Source organism: Lepidochelys kempii, chromosome 23 (genome assembly GCF_965140285.1).
Source record: "Lepidochelys kempii isolate rLepKem1 chromosome 23, rLepKem1.hap1, whole genome shotgun sequence".
NCBI lineage: Eukaryota > Metazoa > Chordata > Testudines > Cheloniidae > Lepidochelys > Lepidochelys kempii.
The window spans coordinates 1,479,347-1,499,290 of record NC_136402.1 but is presented as its reverse complement, the minus strand read 5'-3'; the positions used below and the strand labels follow the sequence as shown (position 1 = coordinate 1,499,290).

The window sequence follows — 19,944 nt, the reverse complement described above, 5'->3', positions numbered from 1 at the left end:
CTTTGGGCTGGAGCCTCAGTCTAGATGCTGCCATGATTGCAGGGGGGGGGGATCCTCCCCTTCAAGCTGCTGCCCGTCTGGCATTTGCTCAGCCCCCCCCAGCTCACATCCCCCCCATCTGCCATGACCCCCCCACACACACCTGTGCCCTCTGCCCTGTCCCATGAGCCACCCCCAGCCGGTGCTCTGGGGACCCCCCCGGAGTGAAGCCCCCGGCCATTGGGAACCAGAGGAAGGTGGAATTGCCCCCTCCCTGCGGGCGGGGGGGGCACCTCCCCCTGCGTGCACGGCCCCGGCCTGCCTTACCGGGGGGGGGGGGCGGACTACGTTTCCCAGGATGCAGCTGGAGTTTTGGGAGGCCCCCGATTGGCTGCCCCTGCCCCACGGCAGCCCCGGGGAATGAATGAAGCTGCAGCGGGCTGCGCCGAGCCGGGCGCGGAGCCGGGCTGCGGGGATGGCCGCGGCGGTGCAGAACCCGCTCAAGTCGTGAGTACCGGGCCGGGGGCGCCGAGCGGGGGGCGCCTCCATTGTGCAGCTGATGCCCCCCCCAAACCCCGCCCCTCCGGCGGCCCCCCCCTCCCCCCGCACCGCTTGAATCCCCTCCCGGGGGGCTCGCGCTGTGCCGGCGCCGGGTCCCCCGGGGGGGGCGCCCGGGGGGGGTAGATGCCATTGTGCGGCGGGCCGGGGGGCCCGGGGGGGTCACCGCTGGAGCCCGGATTCGGGCCGGTCGGCGGGGGGCGGGGCCGAGCCCCCCGGCCCAGTTACCGCGGGCGGGGGGGCGGCTGTCGCGGTGCCAGGGGGACAAAGTTCCTTGGGGGGCCTGGGCCAGAGCCAGCCCCGCCTTCCCCCCCCCCGGCCACCCCACCTTCCCCCCCCCCGGCCAGCCCCACAAATCCTTCTGAGCGTCCAGCGTTAGCCAGCCAGCCCCTGAGCCAGCCCCATCTGTCCCTCAGCCCCACGCCCCCACGCAGGTCCCCACCCAGATCCCTGGGTCCATCGCCAGCCCCCCCCTCGATCTGTCCCCGTCCAGAGCCATCCCTGCCCCCCCCCCAGTACAGCCCCTTCTGTCCGTCCATCCCCAGACACGCCCATCACCTCTCTGGCCCCACACCTCCGCCCGCTCGCGAGACGGGCCGTGGGTCTAGGCAGGTGTCTTCCACCCAGCGGGGGGGTCACTGCCGCCGCATGTGGGGGGCTGAGGGGTGCAGTCACAACCCCTCCCCGCCTGGCCTGAGATGGTTCTGTCCTAAGCACCCCCGTGACGTGGTTAGTGACACTCGGCTCCTGGGTCGGGGGAAACTGAGGCATGGAGTGGGGAAGGGATTCGCTAGAGGCCTGTAGCAGAGCTGGGACTAGTCCCGACTGCGCTAGCGTTAGACCCCGTCCCAGGGCCAGGGCCAAAACTGGTTAGCCAGGACTCCTGGGTTCTCTCCCCAGCTTGGGGGGCGGGTGGTCTAGTGGTTAGAGCAGGGGGCTGGGGGCCAGGACTCCTGGGTTCTCTCCCCAGCTTGGGGGGCGGGTGGTCTAGTGGTTAGAGCAGGGGGCTGGGGGCCAGGACTCCTGGGTTCTCTCCCCAGCTTGGGGGGCGGGTGGTCTAGTGGTTAGAGCAGGGGGCTGGGGGCCAGGACTCCTGGGTTCTCTCCCCAGCTTGGGGGCGGGTGGTCTAGTGGTTAGAGCAGGGGGCTGGGGGCCAGGACTCCTGGGTTCTCTCCCCAGCTTGGGGGGCGGGTGGTCTAGTGGTTAGAGCAGGGGGCTGGGGGCCAGGACTCCTGGGTTCTCTCCCCAGCTTGGGGGGGGTGGTCTAGTAGTTAGAGCAGGGGGCTGGGGGCCAGGACTCCTGGGTTCTCTCGCCAGCTGGGGGGGGTCTAGTGTTTAGAGCTCCCCGCCGGAGGCCGAAGGGTTAACTGGGCCCTCATTAGCATCTTATTATCCCCGCCCCGCCCCCCTTCGGGCCCCTGGCTGCGGGGGGTCCCTGGGCCACGGGAGGTGCCTGCCCGGAGCCCGGCCGGGCGCTGCCCCAGCCGCGAGAGACGGTCCCGAGCTCTCAGCTTGAAGAGACAAGGGCAGGGCCATTAGCCCCATGTCACAGGTGGAAAACTGAGGCCCAAGGTCACCCGGGGGCAGGACGCCTGGGTTCTCTCCCAGCTCTGGGAGGGGAGTGGGGGGTCTAGTGGTCAGAGCAGGGGGCTGGGAGCCAGGACGGCTGGGAGCCAGGACGCCTGGGTTCTCTCCCAGCTCTGGGAGGGGAGTGGGGGGTCTAGTGGTCAGAGCAGGGGGCTGGGAGCCAGGACTCCTGGGTTCTGTTCCCAGGAGTGACTGGCCAATGAGTTAGGTCAGGGCCTGCTGTCTCCCCGACCTCCTGCAGTCCAGTAAAGGAGCCCCCCCCCCCGCGCCGGAGACTCCAGATGCTACAAGGGGGTGGGAGGTCAGAGGTGGGGTCTGTCCTGGACCTTGGGGACCCTGCCCCCTATTCCAAGTGGGGGGTGGTCAGATCAGATTCATTTTAACTTCCTGGGGAAAGGGTCGTGCTTGGATCAGCTGAGCCCCCCCACTGTAAGCTGGGCCCCCCACCCCTCTGGCCCCATCCCCACGGCAGGGCCCTGCCCTGATCCCAGTTGCAAGGGGGTGCTGGTGCAGGGAGGGGGCTCCACCCACAACCCCCCCCCATCTCCCCTGACACTGAGGGGGGCCGGGACGGGATACAAAGGGGGGGCAGAGGGGGCGGGGCTGGGATGCAAGGGGGAGCAGAGGGGGGCTGTGACTCCGGTCCGCCCCCCCTTCCGTTTGCACCTTCCCTGAGCCCCCCAGGTCCCTCCCTCACTGAGTGACCCCCCCCCCCCCGGCCCAGCCAATCCGCCCCCTCGGGAGGCGGGCCTGCCAGCTGTCAAGCGCGGGGCATGCTGGGAGCTGTAGTCTCTGCCCGCTTCCAGCTGTGCCCCCCCTGCCCCCCCCGCCATTGCACCCAGCGCCGCCTCGCGCAGCCCGGGACGGGCCCCGGGGCGGGACCGCAGCCAAGGGGGGGTGCGGGGGGGGCAGCATCTCCCGGCGTGCACCGGGGCGCGGCGGGGGGGGGCGATGGGCTCCCCCCGGCTGGGGAATGAATGAAACCGGGCCGGAGTCCGGGGCGGGCGCGGGATGGGCTCAGCCGGGCAGGAGCCGCTCCAGGGGTGAGTGAGAGCCGGGCCCCCCCCCCAGCCCTCCCCCGGGCCCCCCAACCTCCGCTCCCCGGGCCCCCCCCCCTGCCCCCCCAGACCTCCCCCGGAGACCCCCCAGCCCCCCCACGGCCCCCCAGCCTCCCCTCCCAGCCCTCCCCCAGACCCTTCAACCTCCCCCCCCAGCCTCCCCGGAGACCCCCAACCTCCCCCCCAGCCCTCCCCTGGACCCCCCAACCTCCCCCCAGCCTCCCCCCCAGACCTCCCATGGACCCCCCAACCTCCCCCGCCTGCCCCCCAGCCTCCTCCCCCAGAGACCCCCCAGTCCCCCCACGGCTCCACAGCCTCCCCTCCCAGCCCTCCCCCAGACCCTTCAACCTCCCCCCCCCCAGCCTCCCCGGAGACCCCCAACCTTCCCCCCCAGCCCTCCCCTGGACCTCCCAACCTCCCCCTCAGACCCCTCAACCTCCCCCCCAGCCGGCCCCCACAGTCTGGCCCCCAGACCTCCCCCGGACCCCTCAACCTCCTCCCCCAAGCCTGTCCTGCCGGTCTCCCCCAAACCGCATCCCCAGCCTGTCTTCCCCTCCCCCCCTGCCAGCCCCTCAACTTCTCCCCCCAGTTTGACTCCCCCCCCCCCGGCCCCTCAACCTCCCCGCCCTAGCCGGACCTCCAAGTCTGTCATGCCTAGGCCCCCCAAACCAGATACCCGGCCCCACCAATTTAGCCCCGCAGCTCCCTCAACCTCCACCCCCAACCCCCCCGCATCTCCCAGCCTGACCCCGTACCCTCCCACCTTAGCCCCCAGCTTGTCCCATAGGACCCCAACCTGCCCCCTCTGGCTGCCCCAGACACCCCAGCCTGCGCCCCCAGCCTGTCCCACTGCGCCCCCCCCCCCAGCCGGGCTCTCCCAGACCTTCCCGCCTCCCACCAGACTCCCTGGCTGGGGGGCGCGGAGGGGCCGCGTGGGGGGGGCGGGCCGTGGGGGGGGGGAGCTCAGAGGCTCTGTGGGGTCGGGGGGCCGGGCCGGCCCAGCCCCCCTGACCCCCCGTCTCGCCAGCCTGGGGGAGGAGTTCTACCGCGAGGCCATCGAGCATTGTCGCAGCTACAATGCGCGGCTCTGCGCGGAGCGCAGCTTGCGCCTGCCCTTCCTCGACTCGCAGACCGGCGTGGCCCAGAACAACTGCTACATCTGGATGGAGAAGACCCACCGGGGGCCAGGTGAGCCCCCCCGGCCCGGCCCGCAGCCCCCCAGCCCGGCCCTGCCGGCGCCCCCCCTCCCGGCCCGCAGCCCCCCCGGCCCGGCCCGCAGCCCCCCAGCCCGGCCCTGCCGGCGCCCCCCCCTCCCGGCCCGCAGCCCCCCAGCCCCCCCCGCCGGCGCCCCCTCCTCCCGGCCCGCAGCCCCCCCCCCCAGCCCGCCCTGCCGGCGCCCCCCCTCCCGGCCCGCAGCCCCCTAGCCCGGCCCTGCCGGCGCCCCCCCCTCCCGGCCCGCAGCCCCCCAGCCCGGCCCTGCCGGCGCCCCCCCCTCCCGGCCCGCAGCCCCCCAGCCCCCCAGCCCGGCCCTGCCGGCGCCCCCCCCGGCCCGGCCCGCAGCCCCCCCCCGCCGGCGCCCCCCCCCGCTCCCGGCCCGCAGCCCCCCAGCCCGGCCCTGCCGGCGCCCCCCCCTCCCGGCCCGCAGCCCCCCAGCCCCCCCCGCCGGCGCCCCCCCCTCCCGGCCCGCCCTGCCGGCGCCCCCCCTCCGGCCCGCAGCCCCCCAGCCCCCCCCGCCGGCGGCCCCCCCCGCTCCCGGCCCGCAGCCCCCCAGCCCGATCCTGCCGGCGCCCCCCCCCTCCCGGCCCGCAGCCCCCCACGGCCCTGCAGGCGCCCCCCCCCTCCCGGCCCGCAGCCCCCCCTCCCGGCCCGGCCCTGCCGGCGCCCCCCCCCCCTCCCGGCCCGCAGCCCCCCGGCCCGGCCCTGCCGGCGCCCCCCCCCTCCCGGCCCGCAGCCCCCCAGCCCGCCCTGCCGGCGCCCCCCCCCAGCCCGGCCCTGCCGGCGCCCCCCCCTCCCGGCCCACAGCCCCCCAGCCCGCCCTGCCGGCGCCCCCCCAGCCCGCCTGGCCCGCAGCCCCCCGCCCCCGGCCCTGCCGGCGCCCCCGGCCCGGCCCGCAGCCCCCCAGCCCGGCCCTGCCGGCGCCCCCCCGCTCCCGGCCCGCAGCCCCCCAGCCCCCCCTGCCGACGCCTCCCTGACCCACATCTCACCCCAGCCAGTGCCCGCCACCCCGACCCACAGCCCTGCCGGTGCCCCCTCTCCCGACCCCGCAGCCCCCCAGCCTAGCCAGTGCCCCCACCGACCCGCAGCTCTGCCGGGTGGCCCCCCCGACCCACATCTCACCCCAGCCAGTGCCCCCCCCGACCTGCGGGCACCGCCCCGACCCACAGCCTTGCCGGTGCCCCCCCAATCGCGACCCGCAGCGCCTGCAGCCGAGCCGTGGGGCTATGAAGACTGGGGATGGGGGGACTCTTGGGCTCATTTCACGTGCCCCCCCCAGGCCTGGCCCGGGGCAGATCTACACGTACCCGGCCCGTTGCTGGCGCAAGAAACGACGGCTGAACATCCTGGAGGACCCACGTCTGAGGCCTTGTGAGTTCAAGATCGGTAAGGAACCAGGAGGGCGGGGGATGGGGGGGCGGTGGGGGGGGCATGGGGGGAGGTTCTGATCCTGGTGCTCTCAGCCCTCCCTGTTGTGGCCCCCAGATCATCCCCCCCGCACCAGGGCTTTGGGGGGGACAGGCGAGGCTGAGGTTGGGAGGAGGGGGGCGGTTGGGGGGGGCCCAGTTGGTTTCCATGGTAAACGCTGAGGGAGATCAGGGCCTAGGGGTGGGGGCACCCCCTGATTACAGCCCCACGTGACCACGGTGCGTGGCTGGAGGTCGTTTGGGTGGCATTTAGGTGAATTGCAGCCGGTGGGGCGTTACCGGGGGTCTCTCCGAAGGTGTCGGAGCTCCTGGGGGGGGGTTCTGTATTTGGGGGCCCTGCCCAGCCGCTCTGACGTGATGCCCCCCCAGACTGCGAGGCCCCCCTGAAGAAGGAGGGGGGGCTCCCGGAGGGGCCGGTGCTGGAGGCCCTGCTCTGCGCCGAGACGGGGGACAAGAAAACGGAGCTCAAGGAGGAGGAACTGGTGCTGGACTGTCAGGTGAGGACCCCCCCCCCCCGCAAGCCCCCCCTTGGGGCACAATCTCCCCCAAGGGCCCCCCAATCCCTCCCAGGGGTGAGCCACCCTTGCGTTCGGTCCCTGCCCCCAGCCCATCCCTGGGGGGCTCCCTGGCGTGGCGGTGCTGTGGGGGGGCAGGGCTCTGACCCCCCCGGCTCTGACCCCCCCCCCCGGTCTGTGGCAGAAGCAGCAGGTGGGTGAGTTCCCCCACGACCTGGAGGGCGACGACCTGGAGGACGACATCCCCCGGCGCAAGAACAAGGCCAAGGGCAAGGTGGGGCGGGGGGGTCTGTGGGGGAGGGGGAGCTGGGATGATGGGGGAAGGGGGGTGTATGGGGGTGGGGAGCTGGGGGGGTCTCCGGGTGCGGGGAGCTGGGGAGAAGGGGCCGGGATGGGGAGGTGTATGGGGGAGCGGGGGCTGGTGAGAGCCCAGCCCCCCGGGGCATCCCCACCCCTGTTGGCTCTGTGCTGGCCCTGGGGTGGGAGCCGGGGGGGTGCTGTCCTGCTGCATCTCACCCCATTCCCGGCCCCCCAGGCCTACGGGATCGGGGGCATGCGGAAGAGGCAGGACGCCCCCTCACTGGAGGACCGTGACAAGCCTTACGTCTGCGACAGTGAGTGTGTGGCAATGGGACCCAGGCGTCCGGGGCGGCAAGGCAGGGCACTCGCCACTAGGGGTCCTACAACCCCCGGCTCTGGGGTGTGGATGGGACCCAGGCGTCCGGGGCGGCAAGGCAGGGCACTCGCCACTAGGGGTCCTACAACCCCCGGCTCTGGGGTGTGGATGGGACCCCGGCGTCCGGGGCGGCGAGGCAGGGCACTCGCCACTAGGGGGCCCTACAAGCCCCGGCTCTGGGGTGTGGATGGGACCCCGGCGTCCGGGGCGGCGAGGCAGGGCACTCGCCACTAGGGGGCCCTACGACCCCCGGCTCTGGGGTGTGGATGGGACCCTGGCGTCCGGGGCGGCGAGGCAGGGCACTCGCCACTGGGGGGCCCTACGACCCCCGGCTCTGGGGTGTGGATGGGACCCAGGCGTCCGGGGCGGCAAGGCAGGGCACTCGCCACTGGGGGGCCCTACGACCCCCGGCTCTGGGGTGTGGATGGGACCCAGGCGTCCGGGGCGGCAAGGCAGGGCACTCGCCACTGGGGGGCCCTACGACCCCCGGCTCTGGGGTGTGGATGGGACCCCGGCGTCCGGGGCGGCGAGGCAGGGCACTCACCACTAGGGGGCCCTAGAACTCCCAGCTCTGGGGTGTGGATGGGACCCCGGCGTCCGGGGCGGCAAAGCAGGGCACTCGCCACTGGGGGGCCCTACGACCCCCGGCTCTGGGGTGTGGATGGGACCCCGGCGTCCGGGGCGGCGAGGCAGGGCACACCCCTCAGCTCCCCGCCCGCGGGATTCCCGGGGGTCTGAAGCGGGGGGGCTGGTCTGGGGCTCTGACCCTGCCTCCCTCCAGTCTGCGGGAAGCGCTACAAGAATCGGCCGGGGCTCAGCTACCATTACACCCACACCCACCTGGCGGAGGAGGAGGGCGGCGAGGAGAACGCGGAGCGACACCCCCTGCCACTGACCCGCAAGAACAACCACAAGCGTGAGCCCCGGGGGCCCCACGGCCAGGCGACTGGGGGGGGGGGCCTGCAGCGCCCCACTGCCGGGTGACTGGGGGGGGGAAGGGGCCCTGCAGCGCCCCACAGCCGGGGTGACTGTTGGCGGGGGGGGGGTGCTGCCTGGTTTCTAATTGTTCAGTGGGGGGGTAGTTTTGGGGGGACCCAGCCTGGCCCCATTCTACCTCCTGCTCCATGTCCAGCCCCCCTCCGGAGGTCCCTTTGCTCTGTGGGGTGCCAGGGAGCCCTGGGGGCTCACCAGACCGGGCTCCTCCCCCCAGGGCCCACGCTCTAGTCAGGGGTGTCTGGGTGGGGGACTCCCCCAATCTCTGTCTGTTGGGGAGCTGGACTTGGGGGGGGGCAGCTGGCTTTAACCTCATTCTGTCTGGTTTTTGCTGTTCCCATCAGAGTTTTACAAAGAATTGAACTGGGTCCCCGAGAACCAGCGCAGACACACAGGTAACCCCCCCACACCCCGGGGGGGGCAGGGCCCCCAACCCGGCTCTCAGGCCCGACACCTGGCCCGGTGCCCCAGCCCCAGTTTGGGGCCTTGAAGGGGACCTGGAAAGGAGGAAAGTGACTGCCTGGGGCAGCAGGGCCAGCCCTGCCTGCCAGGGGAGAGGCCCCCGCCGAGCCCCCCGTCCTGCAGCCCAGTGCCCCCTAGTGCCCCATGGGGCTGTGATCTCAGACATGAGGGAGCCAAACCCCGTTTGCTGGGAGAGGTTTGGAGGACTCAGATGGGTGCAGTTTCAGGCCCCGGGACCATCTGGCCCGAGAGCTCGGTGTGTGGCCGCGCCGGAGCAGCTCTCCTGGATCTCAACCCGACTGCGCCCAGCCCCGGGGAGGAAAACGCTCTGAGTGAGATTCCTCCCTGGGAGCTGCCCAGGTCTGGCCCCGGGGCCAAGGCTGGGCTGACCCTTCCCAGCCAGAAAGGGGAGAAAAACACAAAAACCCGCTGGCTCCTGGCTCCCGCCCCCGGAGCGGGGCCTGCAGGGCCCTGGAAGGCCGTGGGTGGGCAGCTGGGGGCAGCATCAGTCTGCCAGGGCACTGTGCGGAGGAAGCTCGCAGCAGGGGGAGGTTGCTTGGTGGGGGGGTTGGCTTATTGCATAACCTAGGGATTCCACGTTGGTACCGGGCTGTGTCGGGTGCCCCAGGGCCAGGGGTGGGGCTGGGGGCAGTGTTAGTGGGGGGCTGCATGGGGCTGAGCCTGTTGCACCCCCTTCATCTCCACCCCGCTCGCTGTTTTCCAGCTAAGAAAGCTCCGGACGGCTCGGTCATTCCCAACGGGTACTGTGATTTCTGTCTCGGCGGCGCCAAGAAAACCGGCTGCCCCGAGGATCTCATCTCCTGCGCGGACTGCGGGCGCTCCGGTAACGACCCCCGGCCAGGCCGGGGCAGCCGGGGGCGCGGGTGTGACGGGGGGGAGCCGGCAGGGGACAGAGCCGGGCGCGGCTGGTCGCGCTGCCCCTGCTGGAGGGGGTGAGCCCTGCTCTGGGCACGCGCGGAGGACGAGGTGTCGTTTTCCCCCCCGTTCCCCCCCCAGCCCGGGGCAAATGAGGCCAGGCTGAGCTGTTCTGCATTTCGCTCCCCTGTGGGGGGCACGGGACCAGGCCTGGGAGGCCCCTGGCTGGGGGGCTCGCTGCGGCTGTGGCTGGTGTCCTGAATTTGCTGGGTCTCAGCCTGGCCTCACCCTGCCCTGGCGGGGGCGGCTTCCCAGGCTGGGCAGATGGTACCGGGGGAAGTGGGGGGGGAATCGCTTGCTCTGGGCCACCCCCCACCCCCCCCCCGCTCTGTGCCCCCCGCAGGTCACCCCTCGTGTCTGCAGTTCACGGCGAACATGACGGCGGCCGTGCGCACCTACCGCTGGCAGTGCATCGAATGCAAATCCTGCAGCCTCTGTGGTACCTCGGAGAACGACGTGAGCCGCCCCCGGCCCCTGCGGCCCCCCCCGCACCCCCCGCCCCCCGGACGCGCCGGCCCCCCGGCCCCTGCAGCCCCCCGCCCCCCGCACGCGCCGGCCCCCCGGCCCCTGCAGCCCCCCGCCCCCCGGACGCGCCGGCCCCCCGCTCCCTGCAGCCCCCCGGCCCCTGCGGCCCCCCGCCCCCCGGACGCGCCGGCCCCCCGGCCCCTGCCCCCCCCGCCCCCCGGACGCGCTGGCCCCCCGCTCCCTGTACGCGCCAGCCCCAACCACCCCCAGCCCCCCCCCGAACCTGCCAGCCCCTCCCTCCCTCTTGCCCCTCCTGGGAGTGGGTCCCATCACTGCCCCGGGCGCCCCCCAGGGGAGGCGGGGGTCACTGCTCCCCACTGACCTGCCTTCCCCCCCCTGCCCCGGCAGGACCAGCTGCTGTTCTGTGACGACTGCGACCGGGGCTATCACATGTACTGCTTGAACCCCCCCATGGCAGAGCCCCCCGAAGGTGAGCCCCCCGCTCCCCCAATCCCGCACGGCTGGCTGGGGGGACTGATGGGCCGGGGCTCCCCTGCAGGGAGGGGCTGCGGGTTAGGTTGGGGGCCGGCGGGGGGGCCGACGGGGGGCCAGGCTGACGCTCTCCCCCCGCCCACAGGGAGCTGGAGCTGTGACCTGTGTCTGCGGCTGCTGAAGGACAAGGCCTCGGCTTACATCACGCTCACCTAGAGCCGCTGCCCCCCCCCGAAAGGGCTCCCTGGGGGGGCACCGCGACCAGAGCCAGTGGGAGGACCCCCCAGCCATGCGCCCCCAGACTCCAGCACCCTCAAACCCTGCACCCAGGGGGGCTCCTATGCCCCCCCCAGCCAAAATCCTCCTCAAAGCCATAACTCCAGGTGGGGGGGGGCGGGGCGTGCTGGGCCTGGGTGCTCCGGGGGGGGCTGCTCCCCAGAGACCCCCCCCGACTGGCTGGGGGATGCAGGGGAAGGGGCTTTTGCATGATGTGGAAATAGAATTGTTTGTTTTTCCTTTTCCCAGGGCTGGGGGGCGACCATCAGAGTGTGGGGGGGAGCACTGCCCCCCCCAGCTGTTCCAGGCCCTTAGTGCTGGGGTGGGGGGGACTAGTGCATTCACTGCTGCTCCCCTGTTCCCTGGCACAGGCCCCGGTGCAGCATCTCATGGGCCCCCCCCAGCCAGCTGGGGTGTATTTATTTTAGTGCAAGAGGAACCGCGGGGGGGGGCAGTGCCCCTCACTAAAGCTGTTTGATGTGGGTGTTTATTTTCTGTTGTTCCTGGTTCAAAAAAAGGGGGGGGGTAAAAAAAGCTGCCAGGGGCAGGTGGGGGCTCGAGCAGTGGCCAGCCCGGGGGCAATTCCCGCTGCCCGCACGGCCCCCGCCCCCCGCCCCTCGTTCATGGTGTCGTGCTGGTACTCTGCCGTCTGCAATGTGCTTGGATTGTTCTGTGCATTAAACCATGGTCCATGGCCCGGCCTTGGCGTCTTTCCTCCCCAGAGCTGGCGAGAGAACCCAGGGGTCCGGGCTCCCAGCCCCCCCCTTTAACCTCTAGACCCACCCCCGCCCCCAGTGCTGGCAAGAGAACCCAGGAGTCCCAGCTCCCACCACCCCCGGTCTAACCCCTCGACCCCACTTCCCTCCCCGAGCTGCTGAGAGAAGCCAGGAGTCCAGGCTCCCAGCCCCACCACCCCCAGAGATGGGGTGCACACAGGGAGTTTGGCCAGCACCCCCTGGCCCTGGCCATCACAGCAACCAGCGTACCCAGCCCCCCGTGTGGTATGTGTGGGGGCTGCTAGGTGCAGCCTTCAGGTGTGACCTACTTTTTACCCGGATTATACCCCAAGCTGCTGGGTTAATCTTTGCACTCCGGGGGGGCTGCTCCCAGAGGGGGGAGTGATGTTATGGTAGCAGGCCCCTGCTGGGGTCACGGTGCTCAGGATAAAGGGGATTTTCAGCCCTCCCATCAGGCTGAATTCATGGCTGAGCAGATGGCAGCCCATGGGGGGGGCTCCTGACCTGGGCACAGGGCCATGGTGCACTGGCCACACCAGCTGCAGCTAACAGGCCGAGACGGGACAGGCAGCAGCCGCGGGCTCGGGCAGTTTCTGCAGCCCAGGGTCTTCCCTGCCCCAGCCCGAGGAGAGGTGGGGAGGGGCGCTGCCCCCTCGCCCAGCAGGGTCAATCAGGAGGCTGCGATGTCCAGCTGATTGGAAGCGATGCGCAGCACCCCCGGGAACCTGGCCCGTGCCTGCTCGCTGGGGCACAAGAGATTTCATGCACCGACATGAAATTAGCACCTTGCTGCCCCGTGACTGCGTGGCCAAAGAAGTAAAGCAACAACGGGCCATATCCGGGCAAGCCGCCAGGAAAGCCTCCCCAGGCGGCTACCCGGAGCCCCGCTGTTAGCGGTGGGCTTGGATTCTGGAGGCAGCTATAAAAGGGAATTGGGGGGGTCACCCCACCGGCCACACGCTGATCTAGCTGCCCAGGAGCCGCTCTGGGTGACAGACGTCTCTCCCATCGCACGCCCCGCGGCTCTTACGGTTACCCACCAAGCGCAGTAAGCGCAGGTTCATTCCCCGGCACACGCTGCTCCTTGCTTTTACCTCGTGGCCGCTGCAAATGCTCCCCGCCGCCTGGTGCCGTGTACAGAAATCGCATGGAAAGAGCCTTACAAAGCGTCTCCTTTATACAAATATAGTGTTTTATAAAGAACATTTACATGGCAAGCCGCCTGCAGGGCCTGACCCGCACTCAGCAGTGCCTTCTCTGGAAAATAACTTAGCGCTGAGGGGTGCTCGCCAGAGGCAGGGGCGATTTTTATATTCTCTCCCAGGTATGGATCCCATCCCATTATAATTATTATACACCCGAAACCCTGCCCCCCCAGCGGCCGTGACAGCGACCGACCCCGTCCAGCTCCATAGTGCTATGTCCGTGGCAGACGGCCGGGGGGCCTGGCCAGAAGATGCAGGCTGTGTAACGTAGTGCAGAAGGGCTGTTCCAGTGCCCATGGCTGGAATCAAGTCATTTCACAGGGATATTTCCTAGATTAGTAAAGGTTCACGCCCAGGAGATAATCGCCCTGGACGATGCATGCCCAAGATCTCCCCTACCCCCCAACGGGTCAGATCCCCTCCAGGGTGAGGAAGTCACTGTCCCGGCCTGGGTGCCCAGCAGCGCTCTCTGCATGAGGTTTAACGTCTGGCACTGGTGCCCCAAGAACATCCTGGTGGTGTGGCAGAGAACAGACACGGATCCCTGGCTTGACACACAGCACCGCCTGGAGGGAGACGGAGCAGTAAATCCCCGTGTTTAGCCACATATTGCCAGGGGCATGGTGCAGGCGTGGAAGGGCTGGCAATGCTGCTTCCAAGCACAGGCCCCTTCCAGCACATCAGAAGCTTCCCGAGTGCCCTGCGCCACCCAGGTCACTGCTGCCCCCACCCAGTCAGCAGCCTGGGGGTACAGCGCTGGGTGTGCCTGGCACCCAGTGCCCGAGAGGGGCAGCTCCCAGCTCCTTATCCACAGGGCTGGAGAAGATCTCAGTACAGCGCTGGCTGTGCCTGGCACCTGGCGCCCGAGAGGGGCAGCTCCCAGCTCCTTATCCACAGGGCTGGAGAAGATCTCAGTACAGCGCTGGGTGTGCCTGGCACCCAGTGCCCGAGAGGGGCAGCTCCCAGCTCCTTATCCACAGGGCTGGAGAAGATCTCAGTACAGCGCTGGCTGTGCCTGGCACCCAGTGCCCGAGAGGGGCAGCTCCCAGCTCCTTATCCACAGGGCTGGAGAAGATCTCAGTACAGCGCTGGCTGTGCCTGGCACCTGGCGCCCGAGAGGGGCAGCTCCCAGCTCCTTATCCACAGGGCTCGAGAAGATCTCAGTACAGCGCTGGGTGTGCCTGGCACCTGGCGCCCGAGAGGGGCAGCTCACAGCTCCTTATCCACAGGGCTGGAGAAGATCTCGGCGAACTTGCGCAGCTGCTCGTTGGCCGTCTGCGATTCCTCCTGCAGCCGCTGGTTGTTCTGGCGCAGACTGGCCACCTCTGCCTGCAGCATCACCTTGTCCTGCTTCTCCTGAGCGAGAGAGGGGGGTGTTTGGAGAGCTCCCAGCTGCAGCCAGCCCCACCCCCAGCCGGGCTACCAGCCTGCTGACGGCTCAGGAGCAAGGAGTGAACCCAGGAGTCCTGACTCCCAGCCCGCCTGCCTCAAACCTGCTAGGCACCCCAGCCCCCGGGCACAGGCAGGCAGGCCCGCCCGCTGGAGCTTTCCGAGAGGCTGCCCAGCGGCAGAGAGAAGGGGGTGCCCTGTGGGGCCGACAGAAGGGGAGGGGGGCAGCCCTGGTGCGAGCCCCTTACTTTCTGCAGGTCACTGTGTAGCTGCTTCAGCATGGCCTCCAGCTGACACACCTTCCCCGTCAGGTCCAGGGGCAGCTCCTCGCTGGGGAGGGGAAAACATGGGTCAGTGCATCTCGCCACGGCAATGGGGACCCAGCGCAGACAAGAGGAGCTGGCAGGGCTGTGGAGACCTGCTGCAGCCCCTGGGCACGCCAGGCAGCCTCCTGGCTTAACCCGCTGGTGCAGGGAGCCCCGGGAGCACAGGCCAGGGCAGCCTCGGGGTGGGGGAACAGTCTCCTTGGCCAGGCTGTGGCTGTGAGATGGGGATGGATGAAATGCGAGCACCACCCTACAGACGCACACAGAACCAGGGGCGTGAGGACGCAGCCTTGGTGGGGGGCTCCTGCCAGGCAGGCCGGCTGAGGCTGCGGTGTCTACCCCCCGCTCCCCTATAGCTAGCAGACTGCTCCTACGGCGCCCTGCCCTGTGGCACTCTGGCTGCAGCGCCAGGCGGTGGCTCCGTGACACGCCGGCCATGTGAGGTCGGCTGGGTTCCTGCCAGCAGGAAGAGGCACTGCATTGCCCTCGCCCACAGCCCAGGCCTGGAGGGCGCTCGCTGCCCCGACTGCTGCTAGACACACCTGTCCCGCCAGCCACCTGCCCAGCCCACCCAGCAGTGTCTGCCCTGTTACGGAGAGGGGCCGGGGCTTACCCGGGCACAGAACCAGGCGCCCCCGCTTACCTCATGGTGGGCGTGGTGCGGGGCGTGGGGCCCGGGCTGTGCGCTGGCGGGGCGGCGGGGCTCAGCACCGAGTCGTTGAGGGAGAAGAGGGAGACGGCTCTCTGCACTGCAAGGTAAAGGAGGGAGGTTTGCTTTGCCGCACCCATGCTGCCTAGGCAGCTGGGCCCTGCCTGGAGGGCACCCGCACTCCCTGGGCCTGAGCACTGCCCGCATCAGCCCTGCCGGAAGCTGTTTGCAGAGCTGTGTGCTGGAGAGGAGCTCCTCCCAGAGCCCAGTTACCAGGCAGCGCCCTCGGCTTGACTCATGCCCGCCCTCCGTGGGCCTCAGAGGGGGGGAGACCCAGGCTGCAATCGAGGCTTTTCTCAGCCTGAGGGGAGCCCGTCCTGCAGCACAGATGGCCAGCGGTCGGGGGCAGAGACCGGGCTAAGGGCTGGCTGGGCTCTCTGCCCCTCCTGGGAACGGCCAGTGTGACTCCTGCACGGTTGGTCCAGGACAAGCTCCCAGGCAGGGCCATGCGTGCCATGGATGATGTGCCACGGCCAAATGTGAACTACGTCAAATGCACCCAGGAGGAAATGCCAATGGCACAAGCCCCGGCAACTCTGGCCTATGGGGTGCCAGTCTCCACGGGGGTCCCTTGCAGCACCGGTATGCCAAGCACTCGCAGGACACCCCACCGGGCACAGGCCTAGCCCCTGGACCAGCTGGGATGCCGGGTGAAGTACCCTCCCTTCCCCGCACACCTGCAGCAGCTTCCAGGGTTAACCCTCGCTGTGCTGCCCTGCTGCTCACCCTGGCTACACGCCTTTCTCTTCCAAGCAGAAATTCGGGGGTTGAAATTTCCCTTTCACTGGGAACGGACACGGTTAGGAATGGGGGGGCAGTATTTGTGTGGGGCTGAAGCAGCTGCCCCCCCCCCGATAGGTACATTTCAATGAGGGAATGGGAAGAGACAGGGCGGTGAGAATCTGTGGGGGCTCAGTTCTCCCTGCTAAGGCACGGGCCATGCCTGCGCTCCCAGCGCTGGCCTCCTATGGCACACAGCTCCTCTCCGCCAGGCTAGCAGCCTTGTCCCAACAGGGTCTGTTTATTTTGCCATGTCAGCGAGGAGGCTGGCGAGGCCATGGCTCCCTGGGGTTGCGAGCGGCAGCGGAAGTCACAGGCGCGATGACGTGGAGGACCCAGCTTTGTTTAGAGGTGGCAGCCGGGTACGGAGAAGAGCAGAGGGGCGGCTCACCCCACAACGCAAGGGGACCCAAGGGCAGGGGAGGGACCTAAGCTGCTCTTCAGGCTCCTCTGGAGACTGACCTCTGCACAGCCCGCGTGCAGGGGCCACAGCAGGGGGATGCACCCCACCAGCAGACCCCCCCCCACCCCCAAGATGCTGGAAGTAGGGAGAGGGAGCAACGCAGAAGGGCTGCATGAGCTGATGGGATACAGGGGGCCCTGCTCCCCACCTACGCCGATGGGGTGCAGCCAGTGCTCAGCACTAGACCCACCCCCCACCCCTCCTCCCCCTGACCAGGCCCCATTGCACTCCAGAGGACAGAATTTGGGGCTTCCTGGCGCTCAGCTCTGTGCTCTAACCACTAACAGTGCTGCCCAAGGCAGGAGCCTGGGTTCCCAAACGCTCACCGCAGCAGTGGGGTCTTGGTGCTGGCACAGAGCCAGGGAACAGCCTCCTACCTGGGGAGGGGTCTCGGTCCCGGGAGGGTGCTGGGAGCGCCCGTATTTCTCACTGAGTGGCACGACAAGGGCTCCCGTGCGTCTCCCGGCCCTGCCAGAGCCCCGGGGTGGGGCTCCCGGCGACGTGAGCGTGACGCATGGACAGGAGAGTCCCAGCCTGTGTGGCCAGGGAGGGGCGGCATCCACACGGGGGCTGGGCAGCAGTAAAGACATCACTTGGCAGGGCAGCTCTAGGGGGAGGGAACGAGGGAATCCGAGCAATGAGCGGAGGGACTGTTGTGACCAGCTGCTCCAAGCTCCTGCAGCGCAGACTGTCTCCTCACGGCGCCTCCGAAGAGCTGGGGCCTCCTCGCACGCCCAGCGCCACCCTACAGACACCCCGCAGCCGAGAGCCCCGACCGGGACACTCGCCCCTTGGAATCTGCTCCCGCTCTGGGGGCTTGAGCCAAGCCCCCCCAATCACAGGACGGCTCTGAACCTGGGGGCTCGCCCCTCCCTCTGGAGGACACTGACCAAGTGCTGAGCTGGCAGGGGACAGCGCGGAGGGACTCCGCTGGTCCCGCTGGCCTGGGGCTCTCTGGCTCCGAGTCGGAGCTGAGGGAGGCAGAGATGGAGCGGAGGGACAGAGGCTCACAGGGATGGTGCACAGATGACGCACGTTAGGCACTTGCCTTTGAAACCCCCAATTCATACCCACTTCCCGTCACTGTCCCAGAAACCCCCATATCACGTCCTACCCTGCTGCCCCCAGCCCCAGGGTGCTGGAACAATGCATACAGTGGGGGCTGGGAGCCACTGAACTGAACTGTAAACCCTGGATGTGATGGAAACCACTTCCAGCCAGGGGGTGCTGCAGCACGCCCCGTACCCCTAGTTCCAGCACCTTGCCCAGCCCTTCTCCCCACTCTGCTGCCCTCTGCCCGGCTCTGATCTCAGAGCTCTACGGCCAACAATGCCATGGTCAGTATTAATCACCGTCGCCTCCTGCAAAGGGAGGTCGTGCCTCGGTTTCCCTCTCACTGCCATTAACTGGGCAATAATTTCCCAACGCCGCAGCTGTCTGGGCATGGCTTGGCTAACGCGGATTGGCAGCCAGCAGCACCACCTCCAGTGTGGCAGGGTGCAGCTCCCTGGCCGTGGGGAGCGAGCGTTCTGCAGACGCAGGGCGCTCCTACCTTCATAGGCCTTCGCAGCATTGACCAGGCTGGACCATTCCAGGCCAGCTGCCGTGTCGGGCAGGGGCATCAGCCCCGGGTCGAGGCGTCTCGTGGGCTTGTCCTGTACGTCGCTCAGTGACAGCTCCGAGGCAGAGATGGTGGCTTTGGGGAGAGCAGAGGGGTCAGAGGATGCTCGGAGTACCGGGAAACAAGCCCAGCACCTCCCTGGAGCAGCACTCTGTCCTGCTGCCAGCCCCCCACCCACTGCCCTGTGGTTACGCCAGGGCCAAGTGCAGCCCAGGGATGAGCACCCCCAGCTTGTAGGCCAACGAATCATCCCGCTAGCACCATGGGGCTGGTCTGCAGAATCCACATGATCCAGCCCTGCCCCGGCTCCTGGAACGGACACTAGGGCTGTGCTCAGACCAGCCCCGCCCTTCCCCAGGAGCCTGGGGAGACCTACCAGTGGGGCCTGGCCTCACTGCCACTCACAGGAATGAGGAGGGACCGAGGTGCAATGACATGTCCGGGCAGAGGCACACGGGGGAGGGAGGGACTGGTCCTGTGACGGTCCAGGGACACCCGCCTGGTGCTGGGTGGAGACGCCCTGGCTCTTCCCAGAGGGGAGCTGCACCTGCCCATGGGGAGACCCAGCTCTCGTCTACTACCAAGCACACGTGCAAGGCAGGGCCCCTCTCTGCCAGGCAGGGCGCTGTGTGCACTCCCTGACGAACCGGGATCGCGGCAGCACCCACGTCACACGCTGCCCTGCGCCTCTCACATTCGTCACCTAGGGACTCCCCGCCACGGGACATCCCCGTCCCCTTTCACAGCAAGGGCAGGTGTCACAGCTGGAGTCACGCAGCAGGCCGGGCAGAGCTGGGGAAAGAACCCAGGAGTCCTGGTTCCTGGGCCCCTGCTCTAACCACCAGTCCCCACTCCCCTTCCAGAGCCAGGGACAGAACCCAGGAGTCCGGGCTGCCAGCCAAGACCCGTGCCATACTCACATTTCTTCTCGGGGAGGCCCCCGGTGCCCGGCTGCGGGTGCTGCCGCCGGGTGGGCAGCGTGTTGGAGGGGTAGGTGCTGGTGAAGAGGACGTCGCTGGCCAGGGACTGTTCGAAGCAGGTGGCGTTGGTGTAGCTGGCATCTCTCCTCCCGCTGCACAGGCTCTCATCTGACAACGTCCGCTGGAGAGTCTTCTGCGGAGACTGTCGCAGAAACACAGTTACTTTCCGGTAGCACCCAGGGGTTGCTACTGGGAGTGTCACAGTAGCACCGAGAAGCCTCATCGGAGACCGGGGATGGGGACTGCACAGAACCAGGGTGAGAGACTGTCCCTGTCCCAAAGACCTCACAGTACAGTGTGGGAGGGGAAACTGAGGCACAGAGAGGGGAAAGGATTTGCCCAAGGTCACACGCTAGATAAGTGACAGAACTGGGGATGGAACCCAGGAGTCCTGGTTCCCCAGCCCCCACTCCCTGCCTAGAACTGGGAACAGAACCGAGGAGTCCTGCCCACTGGAGCACAAACACCACCCCCTTCCAGCGCCTGACTGCCGTTAGATGGATGGAAGGGAGCAGAGTCCCCCTTGTTTGTGGGGCCCACCCCATCGGCCTGCACCCACCATGGCTCTCTCCTGCTCTGGGCCCAAGCCGTCCATAATGATGAGCTTCTTCAGGTCGTCCTCAATGGTGGACTTGTAGTTCTTCCGCGGGGAGCGCAGGTCCCGGAGTGACGCCCGCAGCCTGGGCTGCCCGAAGACGTTCTTGGTGTTCACGTCAATTTGCCTAGAGCAGTGGGGGGGACACGTGGTTAGAGACTGGCTCCAGGAGCAGCCCCCGTTAGCCAAGAGCACGGCAGGCCCAATGGTCATTGCCCTGCAGGCACAGGGCCACCCGAACCAGGTGCCCTGAGGCAAGAGGGGCATCTGCCTCCCAAGACTCCTGGGTGTTTACAGCCCTTCTCGCAGTCAGGAGAGCCCCCACCCCTGCTCATCTGAATCCTGCGGAAAACTCTGTCTCCCGCAGTGCTCAGGGTGGATTTGGGCTTCACTCATCATCTCTCTGGGCCAGGACTCCATTTGTAAAGCAGTGAGCCCATGCAGGAGCGATGGAAACAATCATTTTCTTCACGAACTTTTGCCTGGTGCGAGTTATTTGT

General features: G+C 69.0%; 2 protein-coding genes across 2 annotated transcripts; one reads left to right on the top strand and one right to left on the bottom strand.

Annotated features, from left to right (window-relative positions):
• Positions 1 to 322: 322 nt before the first annotated feature.
• On the top strand, positions 323 to 11,333 carry LOC144929090 (zinc finger protein neuro-d4-like). Its single transcript, XM_078850297.1, has 12 exons — positions 323 to 486; positions 4,210 to 4,365; positions 5,677 to 5,783; positions 6,194 to 6,321; positions 6,524 to 6,613; positions 6,875 to 6,953; positions 7,797 to 7,931; positions 8,353 to 8,403; positions 9,195 to 9,314; positions 9,750 to 9,862; positions 10,280 to 10,361; positions 10,509 to 11,333. Exons 1-12 carry the CDS (start codon positions 404 to 406, stop codon positions 10,577 to 10,579), a joined length of 1,215 nt encoding a protein of 404 aa, XP_078706423.1. The 5' UTR covers positions 323 to 403; the 3' UTR covers positions 10,580 to 11,333.
• Positions 11,334 to 12,535: 1,202 nt separating this feature from the next.
• Positions 12,536 to 19,864, bottom strand: LOC144929770 (signal-induced proliferation-associated 1-like protein 3). The gene is made up of 6 exons (XM_078850296.1): positions 19,409 to 19,864; positions 18,790 to 18,991; positions 17,801 to 17,944; positions 14,940 to 15,045; positions 14,219 to 14,300; positions 12,536 to 13,937 (listed from the first exon to the last, which is right to left on the bottom strand). Exons 1-6 carry the CDS (start codon positions 19,709 to 19,711, stop codon positions 13,791 to 13,793), a joined length of 984 nt encoding a protein of 327 aa, XP_078706422.1. The 5' UTR covers positions 19,712 to 19,864; the 3' UTR covers positions 12,536 to 13,790.
• Positions 19,865 to 19,944: the final 80 nt, after the last annotated feature.

Excerpts from the sequence above, each read along its gene's own strand:
- LOC144929090 (XM_078850297.1), top strand. The coding sequence starts at position 404 with ATGAAGCTGCAGCGGGCTGCGCCGAGCCGGGCGCGGAGCCGGGCTGCG. Across the intron at positions 6,322-6,523 it reads AACTGGTGCTGGACTGTCAG|AAGCAGCAGGTGGGTGAGTT; the intron begins GTGAGGACCCCC and ends GGTCTGTGGCAG. Across the intron at positions 6,954-7,796 it reads CAAGCCTTACGTCTGCGACA|TCTGCGGGAAGCGCTACAAG; the intron begins GTGAGTGTGTGG and ends GCCTCCCTCCAG.
- LOC144929770 (XM_078850296.1), bottom strand. The coding sequence starts at position 19,711 with ATGCCCCTCTTGCCTCAGGGCACCTGGTTCGGGTGGCCCTGTGCCTGC. Across the intron at positions 17,945-18,789 it reads GGGCCTCCCCGAGAAGAAAT|CCACCATCTCTGCCTCGGAG; the intron begins GTGAGTATGGCA and ends CTCTCCCCAAAG. Across the intron at positions 15,046-17,800 it reads TGCTGCGAAGGCCTATGAAG|TGCAGAGAGCCGTCTCCCTC; the intron begins GTAGGAGCGCCC and ends TTTACCTTGCAG.